Source organism: Colletotrichum truncatum, assembly GCF_014235925.2.
Source record: "Colletotrichum truncatum strain CMES1059 chromosome Unknown Contig_0003, whole genome shotgun sequence".
NCBI classification, from domain to species: domain Eukaryota; kingdom Fungi; phylum Ascomycota; class Sordariomycetes; order Glomerellales; family Glomerellaceae; genus Colletotrichum; species Colletotrichum truncatum.
Window position 1 is genome coordinate 593,355 of NW_027222400.1, and position 17,394 is coordinate 610,748.

A 17,394-nucleotide genomic window follows, 5' to 3' on the forward strand; every position below is an offset into this window, starting at 1 on the left:
GGGAATCTCATTTTATACTATTAACATAATCACCATCTTCAATATTCCCCGAAATGGAAAGTTGCCTGCTGAATCCATGCACCCGACTTGCCCCCGACTGCCAACTTGAACCCAACCGTCGAAGAGGATTGTGTTTGGCTGTTGATATTTCCAGCTGCATGATATAGAGACTTGGCTCATTCCTTCTGCAACAGTTCTCCTCTAAAGTAGGACACACTACCCTGACGGCGAGCCGCAATCCCATGTCACAGAGACTCGGCCTCTGGGCATTCACATTCAGCCGAAATCCGAGCCAAAATGTCAGTCATTTTTGAAGCTGTATTTCTTACGTTTTCTTGGAAATCACGAGCAAAAACTTCGAATGTAAAAGCCTAACGACTGCCGCATTGCGCACTCAAGCATACGATGCGCGCCTGTATTGCCTCGTCTTCTCACCTCTCGGATTCGCGGGCACTTTTCGTTAAATGGGGGTTTAGATGTTTTTTTTTACGTCAATTCAGCTCCTCTAGCTATGATCGTGCTCTCAGAGTCCGTGGTACCGGCAATTAAACCGAGATGTGGCATGTATCAGTAATAAGACTTCCCAGACATTGGCTCGATTATTAGATCACTACCTACCTTGGGAACACATACTACATCGACCAAGGGATAATCATGTTCATGCGTTCAGTTTCTTATTTACCTGCCATCTGCCAAGCCAACTCGTCAATAGTACGCTCGAGTCTGTCCATTCCCGAAGCAGCGTGTTATGGCATCCAAGATAGAATGAAATTTAGCCTGCTGTTGGCATTCAGATGATCAGCATCAATGAAGGCCGTTCGCTTGCTGTCGCACGAAGTTTTGCCAAGGTGCCTAGAATTGGATTATCCTCGCCGAGGCTTGGGACCAGCCAGCAATGACGTCGGAGGTATGCAGCCTGAGCCGTTCTTGATCATGTATTCGAAAGAAAGATGTTAAAAGCCCCGACAGGGCTGTGGAGCCCATAAGTGCCACCATGGACATCTCGTCTATTCACCCAACTCAGAAGTCGCGTTGCTACCTGGGAAACACGTATCGCAGCCAGCAGTTCTGAATTTCGCTTCAATACACAGCCCAGCAAATTTCTCAAAACCCACGTTGTATTTTCACCTCCCAATAATGCGACAGTCGGAACGTGCTGACTCTCCAATCGACAACATTGATCTTGAAGCCAAGAGATCAAGAGGGGAGCAACACGGGGAGAAATATTGGAACAAAGCCAGGCTCAAGCGCAGTATCGGCGGAATCGTTTGCATGGGTGCAGCAGCAGGCATTACAGTAGGTGTCTGCCGTGCCGTTGGCAAGATATGAATTTCCAGAATAGTACAGTGATGCTCAAATAATGCTGTGGTAAACAGGTCGGAGGCTAACTTTGCTCGTTGGTTAGGTGGATCTGTGAACGTATTTTTGGAGTTAAGGTATAATGTGTGGGATGTAGGGTAATGTAAGGGTGATGTGAACTGCGACAATCTAGTCTTCGCTCAAGGTGGTAATCAAGAGAGTGAGCTTTTTATGCAAAACTCGTTGTATGTGCATTCATTGTTGTATGTTGGGACAAACAACAAAATTATATCTCACCACACTCCCGATTCAGGGTCAACTTAGCAGTCCTCATACCAAAGTGAACCGTCCGGAATAAAAAAGTGTGTGACGCCACATCCCCTTCACCATCCCCTTCGCTCGAAACTTTTTCTCCCCTTTCTTATCACCCTTCGGCGTAGTCCTACCGCAGTCTTCCACTACCCATGAGGCACTGAGGCCCCTTGCCTTTGGCCTCGGAATGGATTCAAGATATGCTTGGAAAGGTGTAATAATATGTGTCCCTTGCGCATCACTTCCGCCAAGGTCAAATACCGCCCTCCGGTTGAGAAATTCGGAAACGTCAACTTGAGCGGCTAATCTTAGAGAATAATATTCAATGGGAACCAAATCGGGGACTGAGCCCAGGGGGCTGGAGCTTTCCCTGGCCTTACCCTTATCGCCAGCTGCTGAGTTTCCGATACCCAAAGATTTCGGGCCATCTAGGAATTTTTCTTTGATTTCCGGCATCAATTTCGCAAACAAGGAAGCCTGTAGAAGTTGATCGCTGTGGCTTTGCTTCGACAGCTGGGAAGTCCCATCTTGCAGCATCTTTAACACGGATAGAACGTGTAGGCCCGAGCTATCGCCCAGCGCCGACATGTTATGAGATCGCAATGCAGTGACTAAGCCGTTTGTTGATGCAGGCTTCTTTTTCCACCACGATGTGCGGGAAGACGGCTTGTCTTGTCCAAAGGGAAGGGCTCCCTCGTTAATTGGCTGTGCAAGCCACAGTCCGCCGCTCTGCATTATGCGATCGATGATCCAGGACTGATGTGGCATTCCACCAATGACCCAACTCATCCAGAACATCTTTCCTCTGTTTTCTGCACTGATGTTGCGGGGTATCTGGAGGACTGACTCAACGACGTTCTGCGTCGAGGTGTCGGAGTGATCAACGCCGAATTTGGGATCCGAGACTGAGTTGAAAATGGCATCGGCGACTTGTATCATGCCTTTTGCTTTGAGTAGTATGATTATCTCAAAGAATATGTGTGTGGTAGCTTTACGCCGCGCATCGGGAGATGCACCGTCCTGCTTTACTTGCTGCCAGCTGTCGGAGTATTTCGTTTGGATCGGTTCGAGCCTAACGAACTCGTTCACCTCCCAAAGAATCCCTAGAAGTGACAGCCCCCCTGAGGAGAGTTTGTATGGTGTTGGAACCTCTGCGACAGCTGTATTGGACGCCGGCGTCAAAGAGGCGGATTCAAGAAGGTGTAGACCTTGCGTCAGGGAATGAACCCAGCTGAAGTCAGATTCCTGCTTGGAGGGGAACGCTTGGTGCTATTATCAGATTGATGAATCACAGAATATTATCAAGTTTTTCTGACTTACCTATAGAATGGCTTGACGGAACATTGTACATTTCCGGCAGTAGAAGCGAAAGGTCTCCGTTGATGATTGCAAGGCTAAGGAGACAATGCGACAGGTTGCGTCCTGATTTCTCCAGCTCTGTCGTATTTAGTCGTTTTTCATAGCCACAGATATTAGCTAGAATGGCAATCCGGTCAGCCACGCGAAACAGGTCTCGCCTTTTCAAGAACGCCAATGCAGTGGCAGCGTCGCATCCCTTTCTCTCCCAAAAGTCGCCAAGAGATAGCCGGAAAAGTGTATCGATAGACCGAGGATAGAAGAATCTGATATCGTCAAAGAACTTTGCCTGCCATGAGCCTTTTTCGGCCGTCATTATGTCGCGGGGGAAGTGAGGTAAAACATAGTACTCAAGAGCGTCTTGGATCATATGGAGAGAGACGGCCAGCTCGGTGAGGGACTTTTCGTGGCAAACAAACCACCACCCGCTTACGTCAACCGGTTCGACACGCGGGAAGAGTAAGAGCATTCGGTCGGATGCTATGAAGGCTTCTTGAAGAACCCATGCCCGCGTGTTCCATCTATCGTATACTAATCCGTACACTGCCTCGACTAGGTCTTCCATGAACTCCTCAGGGGGTAGAGGAGGTCCTTTACGAACGGGCCGAGGGCCTCGGCGATTGTTTTCTTGTTTCCCTTTGGCGCTGAGTTCTGCGTCTAACAAGAAGGCATTGAGATGGCGCTGCTCCCATTTGATACTCATGAGTCCGATACAGGTGTGTGCTTTTTGATAGACAAGGTCCATGGATTGAATGCTCAATTCTTTCTCCGTTGGGTTGTCCTGTTCAATGCATTCCTGCGTATAGTTAGAGATTGACTTCAATTCTCTTCTTAGTGAGGAAGAATACCTGGTCGATCCAGATCATACGGAATCCGTTTTCTCTTGCAAAACGTACAACGCGATCGATGGTTGCCCGCGAGGCTCTCACAGGGCGCCGAGTCCCATTCTCTTCGATAACCGTGTATGGCTGAGCCTTGTCTTTGTCCTCACTTTCGTCATCCTCCTGGCTCGACCAGCAGTAAGACACGGCGACGAAATGCTTGCAATTGACCGCAATCCCATCCACACACTCAACCTTGGCTCTCCGGATCCGAAATGTTGAGATGTCGCCAGTGTTCGGAAACAGGGGAATATGACGGCAGCCATCGCAAGTCAGGTCTTCAACGTGAACACATGGATTCGAGTAGCTCTGTAGTTTCCGTTCCCAAGTCTCCAGCTCCTTGGGAGTTAACCGGATGTTGGCGTGGATAGCACATTTGTGGCCTGAAGGAAGCGGGACTCCCTGGGCGCAGCGTTGACATTGTCCTGATTTCGACACAGGAGTTTTTCTGGTAGTCGAGACGTCGGTGCCATCGTCAAAAGTCAGAAATCGGAGATTTTTTGCCCATAACAAGGCATTCTCTCGTGGCCCTGAGTGCTGGAGTATCCCGTCAATCTCGGACGCAAACGCAGGCCCAAAGCCAGCAGGGATTTCGCCGCGGCGTCGGATATCATCCTCCATTGTATACTGCCTTTTTGGAGAACAATTTACAGTAGATATGGTCAAAATCCTGGGTAATGTAATCAGTAAGTTTGGCTCTTGAAGTTGGGGATAATTTTCACTTGGGAGGTTTTCCTCCTTGAGATGCTGACTTGCATATCACCCTGCAGGGATCCACGGCGCTATTGCTTCCTTATTTTACTGCACCAGTTGTCACAAATACAGTGGCCCAATCGCGTTGAGGAGTAACATAGTCCTTCCTAGGCAGCAGCTGCAGGTTCAGGCGGCCTTGATTAATGAGGAAGGAGGCGACAGCGTGCTTTGATGTGCCTATTCAGCTGTGTTGGACTGGTGAACTATATTTATCACTCGTATCGCTTGATTTTATATACTTAGTATCTAGCATTTATCATGATTGTGTTCGCCTTACCATCTTTTGATCATTTTCATAGATGAAAATATGGCAATGCCGCCAATTGGTTTTTCCCTACGGCAACGCTCCAGCTTAGACTCGGACTCTTTAACCAGTTCTTATGGCGATTACCAAGACTTCCATTTACTATAGGACCCGTCGCTCCAGCGATTTTGATGACAGGGACTTCGATACCGCTGAAAACGGGCAGTCAAAGGTGATCAAGAGTTCTAACGCAAGAGCCGCGAACATCCGTGGGAAGAATAAACACAGTGTCAGTCGATGTACCTAGATGATGATAAGCCCATTCTCAATTTCGATCTGTAAGACGGCTCTTTAATTAGAAAAATGGCCTACCAAGTTTGCTCCAGAGAATGAAACCCAGAAGAGAACAGGAGATTGACGTCCGCTTGTCGTGCTCTGATCTCTGCCATGGTCCATGTAGTCAATCTATCATATAAGAAAATTGGGTTGTTCTCGGTGCCTGGCAGTATAACCAATATTGTCTGGCTGATTAGGTGTTTAGGATTGTTCTATATTGAATGCATAAATGATGTTCGATGGAATAATGATGTATTTGATAAGCTTGTACTGCCTCGCGACTACAAGCAGATGTTAAGAACCTTTATCGAAGCGCAATATCTTCATCTTGAAATTTTGACAACATCATCAAAGTCAAGGACGGACTGCTTAATGAATATCGCGCGCTGGCATTTGAAATGACCTTGTTATGAAAGCTGTCAGGACGGCTATGTTCCTGACCTCTAGAGACAAGCCACTGTTGGGTATGACAGATACAGACTGTCTTGCAAATCAAAAGAGGAAAATCGGACAATGGAATTGTGTCAGAGATGACGATGTCGAGATTTCATAGACGTATGCTGGCGTGAAACATAAGCAAACCAAATATAATCGCTAGTGTATGCAGAACAGGGCATAGTTATTCTTCTCAGGAAAGAAACTTGAAACAGAGTATGTGCAGGTAGATCCTTAGTTGCGAGTTAGTTTTGCTGCCAGAAAAGCGTCAAGACTAATCCTTGACACCAATAAGTATCCATTTCATAGCTTTTCAGACCTTTACACATACCTACTGCAATAGGTTCATTGCATATTAGAGGAAGACAGTTAAAAATATTGATTGAATGTCGTAGTATTGAACAATAAAAAAACTTTGCATTAATGGATATCGTAAACTAGATGCTGATGAAAAGAGCACCGCCAACAACGCCGGAAGTGACAAGAATTGTTAATATAGCCGCCCCGGCCTTGTCTGCAGTAGTAATCTTCGAAAAGGTAGGCTCCTTTGACCCTGACCCATCGTCACTCTTGCCTCCATTTGGATTACCCGTAGAGTTACCACCAGTGTTAGCGGTGACAGGCCCGTCTGCTGAGCGAACGAGGTTATACATGATTGCCTGCAAAGATGTCATTTGCGGTCCCACACCGACCAAGCCATCAAAGGAATCTTTCAGCCAGGAGAAGCCACAGGCAGTGCCTGGATGTCCTTTGAAACCATCAGCGGGAGACCCCGAACAGCCTACAGCTGCCTTCTTTCCAGTCGACAACAATAGCTTGTTGATGGAATCCGAAGTATAAGGAGCGACCTGTGACGTGGCCGCCAGCCATCGGGCGAGATATCCCTTGAAACTTTGTGCATCCTGACTGCATTGTGCTGTCGGTTCACAATACGCCTCGTAAATAACTTCGTTCTGGACAAATGCTTTGTTGACGTCTTCGAGCATAGCGTCAACGCGGGTTTTCCATGTATCGCTTTCGGTGACGTTGTACATCACGGCGGCTCCGTAAAGAAAGATGCCGGCATTGTAAGACCATTTTGTGCTGTCCGTCGAGCTGGGGCATTTGCCTTCGAAATGAACTCCGTCCAAGATCTCATGCTCGGCCGTGATTAAGCCGACGTCGGTTTGCCAGTCCCAAATCTTTTCAGCCCAATCAGAGTAGGTATTGTTGCCAGTATATCGAGCTAGGCGTGCGGCAACGTTGAAGAAGCACCCGTTGGAGATGGAGTTCTTGTAATCGAAACCGGCATTCCAGGTGAAAATCTGCCATCGCACTCCTCCGCCGCAGTTCTCTGTGTCCCAGCGACTGACGTACTCATTGAAGACAGCTTGCACTAAGGCAAGCCATTGCGGTTCGCCTTCTGGGGGGTTAGGGTACTTATGCTCTGCTGCCGACATCGCCGCCATTGCCCAAAACCCTTGATCATCATTTCCTTCCGTCAAAGTCTGGTTCTGAGGCATGTAGTCATCATCGTCGCCGGCTTGGTGAATCAGTGCTTGCGTAGTAATGGCGTTGTATGAATCATCCCCCGTGAGCCACCAATAGTCAACCAATGTACCAAACATGGCTCCAGCCTCCCACCCTGGCGTATGTTAGTGGAAAGCCCAAGGCAACATGTGCGGTGACAACAACTTACAGTAGTATGGGTCTGGTAGGTTTCCTGGAGTATCACCAGTGTTATTTCCCGTATAGTATTTTACTAGGCCGTAGGCGACTGTGCCCGCAGCAGTTTTTATCGATTCTGACAAAAGTTAGCTAAACTACAGGAAATAACTACCACCTGGACTCACCGTCATCTTCCCATGTAACATCAATGGCATTGGTAGCAACCGCCAAGGTCAAGCCTACGGTCAATGACGGGTGTGTTAGTCTCATCTTGCCTGGCCAACACAGAGACTATGTGAATCGGGATAGTAGGAAGATTGAATCGATAACGATTCTTGGAAGCCTTGGCATCGACAACATTTGAAGCCGCCAGGCCCGCCAAGATGAGCGGAAAGGCCAACAGGTTAAAAGGCGCCGTCCACGGGCTGTGCACACCCGGGTCCAGTTTCAATTTTCCGCCTCTCCACAGCTGACGTTGGTAACCCACTGCATGATCGCGGACCCAACTTACAAAGGGGTCAACCATATTCACTGCCGCCTCAGAATTCCATCCTTTGGTCCTGAAATTCGGTACAATCTAAAGTTTTGGAGTTGTTCTGATGAAGCCTGACAAGCCTGACGCAGACGCACGCCTAATAAGTCAAGTACACAAAGTGTGAGTCCGAACCGGAGTCCTCGCCTTCTTAACTCCGCGACAACTTGGGGATACGGACAACTTCGGGCATGTGATGCATTTCCCAAATGATTTTTCGGTGCAAAGTACATCATAAACAGGCATGTAACATTGAATTGTTGATCAAACGTACCAACGAAGCTGGGAACGCGTGGACCGTCGACACAAACCACGCTTTCTTGGATGCACGAAAGCAAACGCCGGCCCAGTCGGTATTAGCTTGCTGCGGGTGGTGGGGTGATCTCCGTTTCGATGACGATCCGCCCCTATCCCATCGAGGCCAATAGCAGCCGTGACTGAGACTCTTGAATGCATCGAGCTGGGTCCATCCGGATTCTTAGCGGGAGATGTTGTGGAATTCTTGTGGAGACCTTTCCCACTGACGCGTCTCATCCGAGGATGGGATGGAACAACAGACGGCCAACATCCGGCAGGGCAGACACATGAATTGATATCACCACACCCGAGTCAGCCTGATGCATATCTGGCCTGTGCACAATTGGCCCGATTGTAGGTGGAGACTATGTTTTGCCGTTAGTAAAAGCAGGAGATGGAATTATAGAACTTCTTCAATTTGAGCGCAGGAGGGTAAACTGAGGAATAAGAGAGTGGTCATGAACAAACTTCTCCCTAGATCAATACCTAGATACCCAGGTAGTAACAATGATGCCATGAGAGAAGTAATCTGCGTAGGCCGTTTATTTTTGTCTGGTTTTCTTTTTTTTTTTTTTTTCTTTTTTCCTGTTCCAACTCGATCGCTGTTGTGGAGGGTGGTCGTTAAAATGAGAGATCCCATATATCTATTTTGAGCATCGTTGCGGCTGGACAAGCCCTTATAATAGTCCACCGCGAATCAAGTGCTCAATGAATGTATATGTTGCTTTCAAGTGGATATAGGGGTGCTGGCATTAACTTGTCGCATTACCCCATCGGGAACAAGGTCCAACACTATCTCCTATCCAGGGTCATCGTATTTTTGTTGATAGGGTAATAATATCAGCTATCAGTTTGGCTCAAGTCCCCTTAAAAAGTGCAACCCATGGGGCTGCCTTTAGTTTGCACAGATTCTAGTATAAGACGGCGGACGATCGTGCTCCATCTAAGCAACACAATAACATTACACTCCACTCTTGTCCCTGAGTTTTCGAATCTGGGTCCAACAGGGGCCATGCCATACTTGCCCTTTTGAGATGTGATATACTGGGCCTTTGTCTCTCAGAAAAAGGCTCTGCGGAGATATCAGTCTTTAGTCAGCTGAACCTATTCCTACAACACGACGGATGATCTTAAGACCAGTCTGGATGCCAGATCCTTAAGTGATCTTGTGAATCAAAGATTCGATATCAATTTTCTGGTTGTGGCAGCGCTATCGATAACTTACGAAAGGAAGATTTCCATTCTCCAAACAACGACGAAGATGGAGAAGAGGGTTGCAAGCGGTTTGTTTTCTAGAACGAAACAGGATCTGGGATACTTCGCAATAAAGCAAAGCAGAAAGGAAACATCCAGCTGGTCGTCTTCTCAGCAATGACTCAACAATTTCACGAGGTTTGTCTAAGTATTTTTAAAACTAAATGATAAGCCAGGGTACACAAAATATCTATTACACCCAAGACTCATCTCTTGACCACACAATTGTGTTCGCCCCCTAGCCAAACAAACGAACTGGGGCAAAAACGGGCGATTTTTGAACTTGATCTTCTGAAACCGCGGTTGGTTTCTTTTCAAAAAGTTCCAAGATAGCCTTGTTGTTTAACGCAGCAGCAACATCCAACGCGGTTCTCTGATTGTTATCCTCTGCCGCAACATCCACGCCTTTCCTCATGAGAAACTGGAATCTCTTTTCCCGCTTTTTAGGCACTGGCCTTGATCCAGACTTATCCGCGGCAACAATGTGTAATAATGTTTCCCCGGTATTGTTAACCGCTTTGAAATCTACGCCGCTTTGTTCCAAGAACTGGAAAAAAGGCGCTTCAAGTCCATCATTTATGAGATTGCGCCGGGCCTCTTCACTTTTTGAGGAGGGTCCAAAGTCAAAAAGGGGTTTCGTGGATGGGTCGAAATGCTGAGCAACATATTGAAAACCACCATGGCGGAAGAAAGCGAACGCAGGTGTCTCGCCCTTGGAATTGCGCGCATTGACATCTACGCCCGTAGCCACGAGCCGTTCGAATAACTTGCGGCGGTTCCCCCCCACCGTACCATCGATAGATGCTTTCCACTGGCTTGTCAAAAGCAGGTGAAGCGTCGTGTTTCCCTCTCCATCGCGAAGTTGTGGATCTGCACCTGAATCGAGCAAGACTTCAATCTCATCCAAAGGTGCTGAGGTCTCAGAACCGAGCCGTAGAATGGCCAGATGAAGCGGCGCTATGCCATTATCACATACGCTATTAACAAGTTCCGGGGCGTGGGTGGCAAACCACTTTACCGGCTTCGCGATCGAGTGATTTCCAGGGCTAAGAAGATGATGAAGGGCGTTCTCACCGCTGTAGTCACGCACACGAACATCGGCGCCACGATTGATCAGAATCTGTAGGGTGGAAAGTATAAAGTCGTCCGCGTCGTTGGGGATTTCAGATCGTCGACCAAAAGCTGAAATTTTGGTGCCGCATATTTCTAACAACAATGTCTTGCCAGAACCGTCGCGAAGTTCCAGGTCCAGCGATGGGCATTCAGAGAATAACCAACCGATACGGCCCAGACTGGATATGTGGCTAATGACTGATTTCTTTCCAAATTCTGCGGCGTATTGTGCGTTTGGATCTGCGCCATAGCGAAGCAATATGCGAGCCATCTTTTCGTATATGTCGTGGTCAGCGTTCTGGTCTCGGAATTTGTAGTCCAGATGCGCAACGTAATGTAATGGATACATTTCTGAGGCCGACGGATTCCTCTGAGACGCAAATGGGTTGGATGCTCCTCTTTCAAATGGATTGGATCCTTTTCCTCCAAAGGCGTTTGTACCTGCAGCGAAGGGATTAGACCCTCCTCCAAAGGCATTTGTACCTGCACCGACGGGATTGGACCCTCCTCCAAAAGCTGTGAATGCTCCTCCTCCAGCAGCAGTTGAACTTCCTCCAAAAGGATTATGTCCTCCTACGTCCCCTCCAAAAAAATTGTTACCTTGCTTCTGTTCTATGGTCTGCTGCACGTTGGGGTCAGCGCCAGTAGATAGCAGTGCCTCGAGCAACCCGGGATCCTTATTGTCAATAGCGGCAATCAACGCCGAGGAAGACACAATGGCTCCATTTTGAAGCAAGAACTTGGTCAACTTCGTATCTCCAGCCACGCGTGAGAGGCAAGATTTGCCCTTATCGTCCACTGAGTTGACGTCTGCACCAAGCTCTATGAGTTTTTCGACAAGGCGCCTGTTGAAAGTGATCGACCCAACGCGCTCGAGAGCAGCGTTCAAGGGCGTCAGGCCGTTTCCGTCACGAATCTCTATATCGGCGCCTTTTTGTACGAGATACGGAAGTGCCACCGAGGTTTGCCACCAAAAGCCACCTCGCACCAGGATGTGTAAAGCACCCTCCCCAATGGAAAAACCACCCAGCCGTCTTCTTGAGTTCAGATTGACCCCGACAGATTCAACAAGAACACGTATGACATCCATGTTCGGCTCTTCGCGATCGCAAGCCTCGATTAGAAGTGGCTGGACCCGATAGTTTCCCCTGTCGTATTGGCTGCACCAGTCTTGTTGTTCAAACTTTTGAGCAACCTCCAACGTAGCAAGGCGGGCAAGGTTGATATCATCGCCTGATGATACCAGACGATGGAGTACGGTTTCGGCTTTTTCGTCAACCTTCAAGCAGTCCATCTTCATCCATTTCTCCGCTGCCACTTCAGGAGTCCTTATTTCCAGTAGTGCCTGGGCCCGCAGAGCGTCAAGAGGCCGCGCTGGCTTAGTCTCGGAAGGGGAATCGCGGAGTTTTTCTATGAGTGCAAGACAGGAGGCAACAGCTGGGTCATTGTTACGGTAAGGTTCCACAAACTGAAATGCTGCTCGAGCATTCAGAAGACACTCAACAGTGAAATGGAAATTCTCTTGCGCTGCGTGTGTAATCGCTTGGTCAATGATCTCTGCTTTGCCGCTCTTGAAGTGCATAAGAACCTTTATGATCTCATGCAATCCTTCAGAATAGAGGGCCGTAGTTCCAAATGCCCAACCTTCGTTTTGAGTCAGCTTAGGCGGACTCCTGTCTGTAATCGTGACGCTGCCACAGTCAGGTCCAGAGTTGTATTCACGTCTGACTAGTCGATTCTGCTTATCCTCGAAGTGAGCGCAGCCTTCCCAAGCGGAGCCTTCATACTGATCCACCCATACTTCAGCTCCAGCTTGGATTAGCAACTTGACAATTTGCACCCTGCCTGATGCACATGCATAGTACAAGGGAGTTTTGCCCGAGGCATCTCGAACGTTGATTGTCCGAATAAAGTTGCCGGTATCAGACTGCATTTTCAACGCTTCCAGGAGCATTCCCACAATATTAGACTGCCCATAACGTGCAGCAAGATGCAAAGCAGTCAAGCTCTCACTGGTCGCATTGAACGGGTCTGCACCAGTTTGTAGTAATCTCCATGTTTGCCATTCAGAGAAGGTGGCGGCCAAGTGAAGAGCCGTCACTCCGCGATTGTCGGCGTAATCGACATTCTGTTGGAGTGCGAGAACGTAGTTGAATACCGTTACCTCATCCCTATCAGTAGATCTGTTGTGGAGACTGAAGTATCCAGGCCTGAAGCTACTGACAACATGAAGAGGCGTGCGGCCGATATAATTCGGTTGTTCTGGGCTGACTCCCATGTCTATGAACTTCTCGAATAGAGTTGGCGGATGGGTGGATTTTCCAAAGCTGTATTTGCAGTAACGAGGGAGAGCCACATGCCACAGCGTGTTGCCTTCGTTGTCGGTTTGGAGAGGATCAACCCCATGGGAAACCAAAAACTTGACGAAATCAACATCACTTCCATCGCCGGAGACGTAAGCATGAAGCAATGTTTGTCCTTTCGAGTCGGTTGTGTTTAAGAGAGCACCAGCAGCCATCATGGTCTGGCATGCTTCTCTTTGAGCGAGACTGTCTGATGAGGCTCGAATCATCTTGTATAAAGGCGTCTGGCCTTCATTATCTTTCAGCTCCAGATCGGCGCCCAGTTGGATAAGATCTGCGAGAATGTGCTGGTCAACACTTTCCAATTTTGATCTCGGAAACATGCTATTAACACCCTGACCAAGTAGATGCAGCAGCGTTTGGCCAGAGTTATTGCGAAGGTTGATGTCAGCACCAGAAGCCACAAGGCGATGAAGCAGATTTCTTTGCTCGGTGCTAAATTGTCGGTTCCTTAGGACATAATGTATGGCTCCGTTGCCTTTATCATCTGTCTCTAACAAATCGGCACCAAATTCGACCAACTGAAGGGCTTTGTCAATAATTCCCTTCTCCAGGGCTGAAAGCAGTGGGGTGCAACCACCTGGCTTAGCCTTAAGTGTCGTATCTGCATTTGCGTGTTCCAGGAGAAGCTGAATGATGTCGTGGTTTTCAGACAGATGTAGCAGAGTTTCTCCAAACCTGTTGACTGCATTGGGATCCGCACCAGCATCTAGCAGAAGACGTACCAAGACTGGATCTGTCGCCAAATGCAGTGCAGTGCAGCCGTCAAAGTCCAACTGGTGTATGTTGACTCCAGCCCTAATCAATAACTCAAAGCATTCTACGGCCGCCTGCGTATCTGTTTCGTTCTTGACCCTTTTGCCTGATACCAAATCGAACAGAGCAGTTTGCCCCTTTGGAACGTCCGAATCCTGGTTTCCATCTCTTCTTAAAATGTTAGGGTCTGCACCTGCCTCAAGCAGTAACTTGACCATTTGGGGGTTCTGCGTGCTGCAAGCAACGAAGAGAGCCGTAACGCCGCAGTAGTGTCGCTGCGAGTTCACATTCACCAAAGGGTTTTCTAGTATCTTCTCAAGCAGGACGGCCCTATTACGACTGACTGCGCAATGAAATGCATAGTTAATCATTTTAGAGGTCTTGAAATAGGGCAGAAAAACGATTGCCACTTCCTCGTGGCCGTAGTTGCATGCGTAGTCAAACGCATTCGACCTGGTTTCTCCTCCAGGTATGTGAAATGTACCCTCGGCTTCCGCCTTCTTAGCCAGCGGATCTGCCCCAGCCTCGAGAAGTTTGACTGCGATTCCTTTGTGGTTATGCATGGCAGCATAGTGCAAGGCGGTATAGCCCCTTCTGTCCACGGCGTCCAGGTTTTTGCTGTGCTGCATAAGTAATTTGACCAAATCTTCATATCCATGGCTCGCAGCCAAGGGCAATGACGAGGCTATTTCCTTGTCTTTATCGGTCTGGTAGGCTCCAGGTTGCTTCAGCAGTCTCTTTGTATACTCCGTGAGACCTAGAATGATAGAAGTCAAGAAAGGGGTGGTTTCAGATGCTCTTGTAAGCAATCCAGACAGATATGCCCATTTCGACAACGTCTCTCCAGTGAGAAAACTGTCCAACATATTGTTAACTTGCGTTTGGTCAAAGCCAACCGAAGCCGCCTTTCTGACATGTATATACCAATTCGAAAGAGCGTATCGGAGGAAAGGCGTCGAAAGCCATCGTTGATTCATGTCCATCGAGTTGCGTTCATATTCGTCACTGTTGAAACTCCTCAGGCGGACTTGAACCTCATCTAGGCAGCCAGATTGGAGATAGGAGAGACAGCAAATGGCGAGGCTATTGTGCGTTGACCCAAAATCAAGAATAGGGTAGCCCTGTGCATCTGGTTCCCTAGTTGACCCATTCAAGAATTCGGTGAGGGAGTGATGCACAACGCAAATTGTTTCGTTTGGCATAATCTCCAGGAGTGGCCCGCATGCAGCGCGGACAAGGTCTTTAGTCTCTCGCAGGCTAGGCTTGTCTTCAGATTGCGTCGTAACGCTCAGCATTTCGGCAATTTCGAGCAGTCGAAGGGGTCGGCTGGCATGAGTAACCCACTGAAGGATTAGAAGCTGGGTGTCATTGGGAACTCCCGACCTCTCAGCATGCTGACGGAGTAGGTCATTGTACATGACGTTGAGATCGGCAGGCAATTCTCGAAGAACTTCCTGAATGTTTGCTCCCGGTCGAAGAAAGGCGTCTATTGCCAGTTTCGCATACAGAAAGAGACCATTTGCTCTGCCAGGGACAGCTTTTTGAATGGCGACATGTTCTTCCTTGGGAATTGAAGACGTGGATAGTCTGCTTTGGACATAACTAGCGATATCAATGTCGACCAAGTCTTCTTCGAGCCGGATGTTGAGGGCCTTGGCCATTCTGAGAGGTCTTTCAACGCTAGGCACAGGTCGGCTGGTAATAATAACTTTGAACTCTGAAGGTCGCCATTGGCTAAGTGTAGCCAAAGACTGTAGGAATTGATCCGCGTGTTCCCCTTGGTCCATCTCGTCTAATGCATCAACTACACAGTAAGCCTTGGGGAGATGGGAGAGAGCAGTTCGTAGATAGCTCCAGATGTCAGAGAACGATAGACTCTCCAAAGACCGTTTCTCTTTTAGCAATTCTTTCAGTTTCAGTTGTAGCGGCGGGCTGTAATTCAAAATCTGTGCCAGCCAGTCGCGCAAAGCTGCCGTCGGACTATGATTGGCGTCGATAATCTGGCGAAAGAAGAAGTACAGGACCAGGACGCTCTCTTGAGCCAGAGAATGGACCAAGGTAGCCGCAAACACTGATTTACCCGACCCAGGGATGCCTATTTTGTCATGAATTAGATTCAAGGAAACTCCATAACTGATCACACATAGTCAAACCTCGGATCCATAGTAATCCATTTTGGTAACTGTCGTGCCATTCACGATAAGTGTCTGACGATAAAAGCCATTGGCCGGTGCCAGCAACATGTGAAGACAGATGTTTCTTGAATTCGCTACTCTTGTCATCGTAGCTGGTAGGTTGCAACCATTTGCGTATTTCGCTGAGTGTTTCTGGGGATTGGGGAAGGATGTTGTCCTCGTTATAGTCGCTCACGTCGTCTCTACTCAGTACAACTGGCTCGTCGTCCTCTGGCGCCTTCGACTTAGCTGGTGCAGCAGAGCCGAACATCCCAGCCGAAATCCATGACGCCATGGCTTTTCAAACGTACCACGCCGTTACTGGTGTGTTTGCAAGTTGGTAAGTTCGTTGGATGTTGTGGCGCGAGATTGATAAGTGGATGGGTTCAAGCGGAGTTCTCCTCCGTTTAGGCAGCAAAGCGGCACAGCAAAACTTCCCTCATTTCTTGGCGCATGTGCTGGTTTACCTTCAATGTGTGATTCAACTGCACTTCGTAATCTTTGTTGGTTTCTGGAGCTCGGAAGTAACTTATCATCAAGGGATCCGATGCACTGTGACTGCTACTTCATACAAGAGTTGCAGGGCTTTTAACAGCGCACATAGTGGCGTAATGTGAAAATTGCACCGACTTGCTGTCCGTCAATTTCGCGGTATGAAGCTGAATCACGTAAAATTGTTCGGCGGCATGCCAAGTTGCCCCTCTATCATGGTCAATGCTAGCAGGGGTCTCGGATCCTTAAGGGTTTTTTAGAGGCACTAAATGCTACCAGGCCTAAAAGAGTTAATGGTCGACATGCATGCTATTTACCTGCTATGGGTCTTACTATATTCCGAGATTTTTTTTTCTATTTTCTTTTTTCTTGGGTCCCCAGTCATCACTAGAGGCTGTTGATCCACGCCTCATCATCGTCTCTCGACTAAGGTATTTCAAGGGGTATCTGACTACCTTACTTAGGCTACTGAGTCGTCTGAGTAGGTTGATAATGCTTACTAACGTTCTATTGAGACATGATAATTAAAAGAAAAAAAAAGAAAAAAAAAGAATAAGAGCTTTATCTTTAACGTCCCACACCCACTTCTGGGCACCCCCCACATTTGGGCACCCCATTTACACCAAAAACGCCGTTTTTCGAAATTCTATATTAAACTAACTACTATACTTACTAAGAAAAGAAAATATATATAAACTATGTTAAGTATAATTATAGCCATCTAATTTTTTATAAAGGTTTAAATATAATAATAGTTATAATATAGAAGTTTAAAACTAAAAGCTTTAAAATGTTAGTAGATACTAGTAACTTACTAGTATTCCTTAACATTAGAAAAATATATTTTCGCTTATATATACTTATTTAAAAAATCTAGGAAATTAATATTTATACTTATTAAAAGTATATAATTATATCTAAAAGAGATTTAAAAGTATTACTTTAGTAAATATAGTATAATTAAGGGTTAAAATTCTATAATAGAAACTTTTCTTAAGGGAAATTTTAAAATATTATTCTAAGCTTAAGGAATTTTTTACTAAGTATAAGAATATATAAATCTACTATATCTTACTTAAAAATTCTAATCATATTAGTTAAATATCTCTACCTATTTTATATATTAAGATATAGGCTAGGTAAATTAGTA

General features: G+C 47.2%; 3 protein-coding genes across 3 annotated transcripts; all 3 read right to left on the reverse strand.

The window, feature by feature from the left end:
• Positions 1-2,899: 2,899 nt before the first annotated feature.
• On the reverse strand, positions 2,900-4,469 carry CTRU02_205034 (uncharacterized protein; the record flags this gene model as incomplete). The annotated part of the gene is made up of 2 exons (XM_036724378.2): positions 2,900-3,763; positions 3,816-4,469. 2 exons carry the CDS (start codon positions 4,467-4,469, stop codon positions 2,900-2,902), a joined length of 1,518 nt encoding a protein of 505 aa, XP_036584005.2.
• Positions 4,470-6,053: 1,584 nt separating this feature from the next.
• On the reverse strand, positions 6,054-7,533 carry CTRU02_205035 (glycosyl hydrolase family 76 protein; the record flags this gene model as incomplete). The annotated part of the gene is made up of 3 exons (XM_036724377.1): positions 6,054-7,240; positions 7,295-7,399; positions 7,449-7,533. 3 exons carry the CDS (start codon positions 7,531-7,533, stop codon positions 6,054-6,056), a joined length of 1,377 nt encoding a protein of 458 aa, XP_036584004.1.
• A 2,051-nt stretch (positions 7,534-9,584) lies between these two features.
• On the reverse strand, positions 9,585-16,047 carry CTRU02_205036 (ankyrin repeat-containing protein; the record flags this gene model as incomplete). The annotated part of the gene is made up of 2 exons (XM_070204480.1): positions 9,585-15,673; positions 15,732-16,047. The coding sequence occupies 2 exons, from the start codon at positions 16,045-16,047 to the stop codon at positions 9,585-9,587; spliced, it is 6,405 nt and encodes a 2,134-aa protein (XP_070061584.1).
• Positions 16,048-17,394: the final 1,347 nt, after the last annotated feature.